This window comes from Tiliqua scincoides, chromosome 5 (assembly GCF_035046505.1).
Source record: "Tiliqua scincoides isolate rTilSci1 chromosome 5, rTilSci1.hap2, whole genome shotgun sequence".
NCBI classification, from domain to species: Eukaryota; Metazoa; Chordata; class Lepidosauria; order Squamata; family Scincidae; genus Tiliqua; species Tiliqua scincoides.
This window is the reverse complement of record NC_089825.1, coordinates 65,019,084-65,027,151: the sequence shown is the minus strand read 5'-3', so window position 1 is coordinate 65,027,151 and position 8,068 is coordinate 65,019,084. Positions and strand designations below refer to the sequence as shown.

The window sequence follows — 8,068 nt, the reverse complement described above, 5'->3', positions numbered from 1 at the left end:
TCTCTAACTCATTACCCTACAATTGAAGCCCATTTGAAGTTATAAAAATGAAATTCTTTTTAAAAGCTACATTTGTTTACTTCAGAACTTGCTACCTCCTATGTAAAAGCACGTGCTAACAGTGTCTTGTTTCTTTTTCAAATGCAGTGGAAAAGCACAATTCTTGCTATAGCCCTCAGAATTGTTCCGTTTATACCCCCATCATGTTTTAGATGCAGCCAACCTTGATATGATAAGAGCATTTTCTCACTTGCCACTGCAGGGTGTAAATAAATAAATATTCTATACATATAAACCTATGTCATTTCTTTATAGGGAACACAGTAATGTTCTTCTATGTGTGTGTGTCGCCACTGTGGATGTCAGAAATTGGAGATTGCCAACATTTATTTATTTGAATTTTTACCTCACTTTTCAGAAGACTCCAAGCAGCTATGAAAACCTTGTTTTTATGGTTTTTTCAATGGATGTTGGCAATCAATGCAACAATTGTCAAAATGTGCTGGCTCTCTGACCCACACATGGACAAGCACATACACATACTCATATTCAATCTCACTTGTATGACTTTTCCCTTTATCCCATTTTCCCTTTAAAATTGCCAGTAAAATATTCCTTTTCTTCAGAAAATCAGTAATAGATTTTTCCTAACAGAATTGCTAGCCCTTATTTGATCCATTCCACGAGTTCACATAAGCGATTCCCAAGTTCTCTTTGGTTGGACTGTAGACATCCTTGGTTGATACCACATCCTGTAGCTTTTAAGCTTCTTGGTTAAAATTCAGGTGACCTCTGGTCTCCATATTCACTGCAAATGGCACAACCAACATTTCCATTGCTCTCATGTCTCCTTTACGGCTGGCACAGAAGGAAGATAATGGAGTGTCAGATTAGTGTGAGTTAATGGTGCTTGAAGTGTTCCAGCCCCTGTGTTTGTTGAAAGGCTGGGGGATGAGGACATAGATGGACAACTAGTGCCCAGTTTGGTTTGAATATTTGCTCTCCCATAAGGGTACATTTTTCTCTCTAAGTTTAAAGATCGTGTTTGTGAATTATTTCCATTGGCCTTTCCTTCAAGAAAATAGGTCAACATTTCACCTTTGCCTTTGACACTGACTTTACCCCGACATACGAACTCATAACTGCACCTCTTCAATATTCTCTGGACTTCTTCTGTAACCTGTGAGTAAAACAAAACCAGAATTACAATACATAATTTAGATCCTGCGGCAAAGTCAATTCCCAACAATTCATCTCATTATGGATGAGGTAGACCTACACTGATGAAAGGCAGACTTGATTCTTAACATCCTAAGTAATCAGATCAATAGAATCAGGTTAGTTCCCACCACAGTGGTGTCCCTTAATACAGTCCTTTATTTTCTTCGTTTACTGTCATATATAAGTGAATGGCTGCCACTCACTCCTGTGGGGAAAAGGTGCTGTATTTGGGAACACTGTTTCAGTGAAGGCTAAAGCTGCCCTCTCCCCAGGACCAGCTGATTATCACAGTTCCAATAAGGATATCGAGTCACTTGGAATGCTAGAAGATGTCTAGCATCTTTCTCAAGAATGACAAGGTGGATCTTCAAAGCCACAGACTGCTTTTTCACAGAACTCGCCACAGTTATGAAGTATTCTGGAAAAACTCACCTGAATTTTACCTTGCACTCCAGTACTATCCATTCTGCTAGCAACATTTACAGTATTGCCCCAGATGTCATACTGTGGTCTTCTGGCACCAATAACACCTGCAACTACAGGGCCCACGTTAATACCTGAAATAGAAACAGTGCCCAAGAATTTATTAAGTTTCTGCTCTAATACGTAGTCTTAACAAGAATATCACAGATGCTAAATAGCGTGAGAAATTACAGGTTTAGAGCATATTGGTTGGCAACCTTCAGTCTCGAAAGACTATGGTATAAGCCTACAGCACCTGGTATTCCCAGGCGGTCTCCCATCTAAGTACTAACCAGGCCTGACCCTGCTTAGCTTCCGAGATCAGACGAGATCAGGCATGTGCAGGGTAACAGTTGCTTATGTTTTCAAAAAAAAAGTCACTGAGTTATTTAGGTTTCTTTCTCACTCTAACTCTCTCATGTCAGGCTCCCAGGTATCTGTCCCTTATTTAAATCTTTTCCAACTTTTTGGGGTTAGTTAGGGTGAGGGGGATAGTGACTCTCCTAAGGTTACCTAGGAAGGTTCTTTACTGAAAACAGGGATTTGAATATACACCTTCCAAATCCAAACCCAGCACAGGTCCAGTTCTCTGAACCATTTCTATATATCAAATAATTCCAAGATGAACTGTATTCAATAGTCCAATGAACTGAGCGATACTCATTTCTAATCAAGTGGTCAGTTTGCCATTTGATAAGTTTCTCTCCCCTGCAATTTTAATAAAGAAACAGTTCCAATAGAGCCAGCCTGTTGATAAGCCACAGTGAAGCAGCTATCAGCCACTCTGTAATTTCATATGACCTCCTTACCACTATACCACCTTCTCTTCTCATCCTGCTCTCTCTACCCTGCTTTCGGAGTGGGGAATAGAGTGGAGAACAGAACAGGAGATGTGGAGGAGTAGACTGCTGGGCTACAGTGGATGCACCAACCCACCCTGCTGTTACTGAATTAATGCTTATTTTTCTTGCCCTCTGTCTTTTCAGAAGGGAGAGCAGCTGGAGCAGCAGCTGGTGTAGTGTCAGAAGCAAAAGTAAGGGGAGAGGTTGGGTGAAGGAAAGGAAGCTGGGGGGTTATGGGGGAGGGGAAAGAAAACCATAGGGGATCATTATTGGAAATGTGACTTACCGACCCGGAGAACAAAGTCATTGTAAGACTGATAGTTGATTTCATCAAGAACATCAAACATTTCTATTGCAAAATCAGCCAGTGTACTGAGATGGGAAAAAATTGATTTCTTTGCCTAGATTAAAAAAAAAAGGAATTTAAAAAGAAATATGCACTCATTTATCTTTATTTTCTTTCAACTAAAATCAAAATGGCATCAAAACACACCAAATGAAAGTTAAACACAACTGTATGTGTATAGTTCAACACTAAAAACTAATATCAAAATTTTTTTTGAATTACCAAGAAGGCCTAAGTAAAAACAAACCAACAATGATTGCCTCTTACTATGGATCTTGAACAGCATGAAAGATATGATCCATCCACCTATTATACCAGCTAGGGCAAAGTATTAGGCATCAGAAGCAACACTTTATCTGCTTCTTTTACTGGATGCAATTTTGTGTTCTTTGTGCATTGTTAATACAGGTGTGTCCCTGTATTTGCAGGGGTTCCGTTCCTGAAACTACGGATATGGGCAAATGCCTCCGCACATCCTCTGAAGCCGACGGGAGCTCTTCTCCCCTCACCTCTGGAGGGTCCTCTGAGCCCAACCATGAAAAAAGTCACTTCCGGTTTCTCAGTGAAACAGGAAGTGATGTTTTTACTGCCTTATAAGGCACTGGGAGGTCTGGGAAAACCCTCAGGGTGTGTGTGTGGGGAATGGACCGCATCTGCGGATAAGTGAATCTGCGGATACGGGCGCCCATCCTGTAAACTTGATTTTTAAAATTAACTAATTTGGTGGATTATGATCCAAGGGGATTCTGCATAATAATCTTATTCTTAATCTTATGAGGTGCATAATCTTATTGCACCTCACCTTATTGCTTTTGGTCCTTTCATACTTCACAAGTATGTGCTAACCCTCCAAGCAAACTGGGTGGGCAGAGACTGGAAGTTGGCATGTTGCATTTCAGTTAGAACCCCTACTGTATAATTAAGAGATCTACTGCTCTGGTAATTCATAGGTAATGGCAGCTATTGACTTAGTCAGATATTTAAGGGTGGGCTTGGTCTCTGAAAAAATTAGGTGCATCAAACAATCATTTAATATGGCTTATCTAGTGACCTCCAGGAGCTCCAAATTAAGGGAGTAGGGACTCTCTGAAAGATCCCAGGGAGGTCATAACAGGGCCATCCACAGCAATTAGTCATACTAAGTAAATGAGGCTGTAAATCACTGATTATCTGTTACTGAGAAGCAACAACAAAGAAGGCTCTGCCCTTCATGCCTTGCTTGTGGGCCATCTGGATGGCCTCTGTGAGAAACAGGATGCTGGACTAGATAGATCTTTGGTGAGCTCCAGCAGGGTTCTTAATGCCACTCTCACCACAAATTATTTCTTCTGTAACAGGATTGCAACAAATTCCTTTCCTTTATAGGCTTAATTTCCATTCCTTATTAAGAAACTAATAGCAGTTGCTCTGGTAAGGATGTTCCTAATATTTTGATTATTGTAAAAATATAATGTCCCTAGTAGCAGTATAATTGCTATCAGAACTCTATGAAGGTAGAATGCTCAAATTATAGGAACGTAGACCAGTAGTTCTCCAAATGTGGATTCAAGACCCTCCAGTGGGCTGTGACCCAATTTTTGGTGGTTTGCCAAACTGATGGCAGATTAGGCTATGTGCATCAAGGATTAAACAAGTTGCTATTTGGGAGGAGGGGGGGAAAGCAGTAGTACCAAATCACCGTTATAGCCACACACCTTGGAATTTATTAATAAGGCAGCTGCCTCTGGGGCCTCTAAAAAGTTTGAGAACCACTGTCCTAGACTATTCTTTATCTGCTCTGACAACTCGATTTCAAGGACTGGACACCTCATTAATGCCACAACTTGGGTCAGTGCTAAGAGAGAAACCCACTCCAAAATCTGCACACGGTCTCTGAAATGGTAGTGACTACTGGTGACAGGCTGAACAGATAGGCATTTTACTACCCAAGTAAGACAGAGTTGGACAAGTTACAGAAGCATTTGTGTGAAGTAGTGTGCGGATGAAGGAGAGGATGTTTGAAAGACCATAAAATTGGGCTACTGTACAGAAGCTCTGACAACTTGTAACTCACCAAGCTAATGTGGCCCACTAGGGGTTTCATAAGTTTGTTGGCTTTAATATCCTCCCTGGGACTGCCAAAACCGAGGAGCTATGGTACCTGAGTTATGCGTTGATGGGTCACAAATTCTGTAGAGCACGTGCAGAATGTGTTGGAAATTTGAACATCTCTCTTAAGTCACTGAGGTTTGGCACACAAAATCAGTGAAAAGCTGTGTGGCTTAGCAACAACATTTCAAACAGGTGTCTCCTAAAACATCTAAAGGCGAACTGTCAATACTGACTGACAGCCCCCTCTGCCAGCAAATATAAAACACGCTTGACAAAACATATTTAGCTTTTGAAACTTTATTTGGCCTAAGTTACCCAATAACAAGTTGTTTTCGGAATTGTAGTTCAAAGACCATTTATCCCTGACATAGGAGAACAACCTGCCCCCTCCCCCAATATGTTTGCATGGGAAAACACTGGTGCAAACGCTATGGGATTAATTCAGCAGTGAAATTAGTCAACGGTTCTAAAACCAAAGAAACATCTTCAAAATTTCTGTCTCCTTACAGGAGGAACCATTGTATTAAATAGATGGAATCGTGATTGATCAAGGAATTAAATTCTTATGTTCCTAACATATAAAAATATGTTGATGAATAAAATGAATAAAATTCATTAACACTGAATGAATGCGATCAATGTGGAATTTTTATTCAGGTTGTATGTGCAGGAGGTTCTAAGCATCGTTTGTGAAAATGTTTGGAAAAGCCACCCCAAATAGAAGCCATCCTACCTTGGTACCTGTAGTTGGTACAAGTCCCACTGCTGCCATATATGTGCTGCCAATCGTCTTGATTTTTTCAATGTCTTTATAATATTCTTTGTCCATAAGCTTTGTTTAAAACATAAAACTGTTAAATGTTACATAATATTTTAGACAAGAAAGAATAATTATGTGTGTGCTTTTCTCTTTTCTAATGGCAGTTGTTTTGCCCTTCTACATCTATAACGAATTTCCTGAGGACTTCAGTGAGCTTGGTTCCCCCTCATGAGTTTCATAATACTGGTTCTCCTCTTGCTATGATCTGCCAAAGTCAACTGCATCACAGCAGGCCGAAATGGGAAGAGTTTATTATTGCACAATTATTCTCACCAAAGATTCACTTCACTTGTTTGGCACAAGAAAGTCAAAAGGATGAGGCAACGGCGACAACTAAAATGAGAATTGTCTGCTCTCTGATCTTGTATAAAGCTTGATTAGTTCACTATCAGAGTGGTACTTGGTTGCATCCTATGCTGCTCTGTGAACATATTGATACTAAGAGGTGGCAGAATTTTGAGAGGCAGGCAGAGAAAAGACTAAGGTTTGAATATAAAGCTGCAGGCAGCATGAAGTCCCGTCTGGAATTCAACATGGTGGGAGAACACACTGCAGCCTGTTACTTGGCCGATGAATGAATTACTGCATAGGTTTGGGGAGAGGGGGCACAGAGCAGTTACCAGTTGAGGAATTGTGTATCTGTCAAGTCGGAAACTGGAGTTATATAAGTAATCCTTGCAGATGTCTGACACTCTAACCTGTTATGGCCTAATGCTACATTTTAATCTTCACAGGTTGCGGAAAGTTTTACTGACAATGCCAACTCAGTTGGCGTAAAAGACAAACTGTAATGTCAGAGTATTCTTCTTTTATTTTAAATAGGAAATATAATTTAAAATTAACTCAAATCTTAAGATGAAAGACTGCTGCATTAGCAATATTATATTGGATTATGTCAGTATTAGGACAGGTTTAGATGATGTGGCAGACTTAATGACAGAAGGCTTAGCACTTACCTCATCGAAGTCTGCAATGATTTCATTTAACAAGCGTAAACATTCTACTCCCATGTTATTGCCATCCAGTTCAATGTAAAAATCGTTGAAATTTGGGATGGAAGCAAACATCACTCCCACTTGTGAATACGACTGATAATACAGGTCCTGAAATTTTTAGATTATGATTTGTGTTAAGCGAATAAAAACAAACAAAAAATTCCCTAAAACTGTCAAGAAATGTCAGCATTTAACTTGCTATAGTGTTGGGAAGGTGATGAAAGTGGCAGTAGCTAGGGGTGCCTCTGTTGAAACACCTACTGCGACCTTACTTGAATTGTTCAGACCTGATCACAATGGCCTCTGCATTGGTGACATCAAGTCTTGATTACTGTAATGGGGCTGCCTCTGTTTGGAAACTGCAATTAGCCCAAAATGTGGCAGCCCTTATGGTGATGGGGGGTGAGGCACTTTGACTCTGTTGGACCCCTTGTCTGTCTACACTGGCTGCCAGTTTCTTTCTGAACTCAATTCAAAGCGCTGGATTTGACCTTTATAGCCCTTTATGACTTGTGGCCAAGATATCTCAAGGACTACCATCTTCTGGATGAGACAGCCACCCTCAAGGTCATCTGGGAGGGCCACCCTGCAAATGCTGGCAGTCTCTGAAGTTTGACTGGAGACAATGTTAACTCTGATGTTTTATACTGATTGTATGTATTGCTGTATTGTATCACTATAAAATTTGATTTGATTGGTTATTAGCCATCTTGGTTCCTTATTTTTAGGAGAAAGGTGGGATGTTAAAATTTTTAAATAAATTCAATAATTTATATACCGCCTTTCTGGTCATCGGATTACCCCTCTGACTTTATTCAAGGCGGTTCACATAGGCAGGCTATCTCTAAACCCCCGAGGGGATTTTTACAATAACAGAAAGGTTCTATCTTTCAAGAACCGCACAACATTTCAGATGAATCTTTCACGGTTTGGTATCACTTCTGTCCCCCAGTTGCCTCCCACGCTGGTTGACAAGCAGCTCCTTCATCTCTCACCTGAAGGGCAGCCAAGACGTTTGTTTGCTCACACCAAAGAGCAGGTGGAATAAGTCAGCTCAGCTTGTCAGTGACCTGCACAATTCAGTTACCTTCAGTTACCTGCACAATGAAAGCTGTGCAGGTAACTGAAGATTTGATCTACCAGGGCTGATGTTTCTCATATTCCACCAGCCATGGGCTGCACAGATAGGTCTCATAAACCAGCAAAGCCTCACTGTACTTTGAACACTTCCTTCATTTAGAAAGTAAAAATACAAACAACCACTTTGCATAGGCATTGCATTAGTTTCTAG

General features: G+C 40.5%; 1 protein-coding gene and 1 pseudogene across 1 annotated transcript in view; both read right to left on the bottom strand.

Annotated features, from left to right (window-relative positions):
- Positions 1-841: 841 nt before the first annotated feature.
- ADCY1 (adenylate cyclase 1) overlaps positions 842-8,068 on the bottom strand; it is a 192,620-nt gene continuing 185,393 nt past the window's right edge. The window contains exons 18-22 of the mRNA XM_066629192.1: positions 6,739-6,885; positions 5,696-5,794; positions 2,812-2,926; positions 1,654-1,778; positions 842-1,180 (exon numbers count right to left, since the gene is read on the bottom strand). Of these exons, the coding sequence (XP_066485289.1) occupies positions 842-1,180; positions 1,654-1,778; positions 2,812-2,926; positions 5,696-5,794; positions 6,739-6,885 (825 nt within the window). The remainder of the gene's footprint in view (positions 1,181-1,653; positions 1,779-2,811; positions 2,927-5,695; positions 5,795-6,738; positions 6,886-8,068) is intronic.
- Positions 1,928-2,044, bottom strand: LOC136655026 (5S ribosomal RNA; annotated as a pseudogene).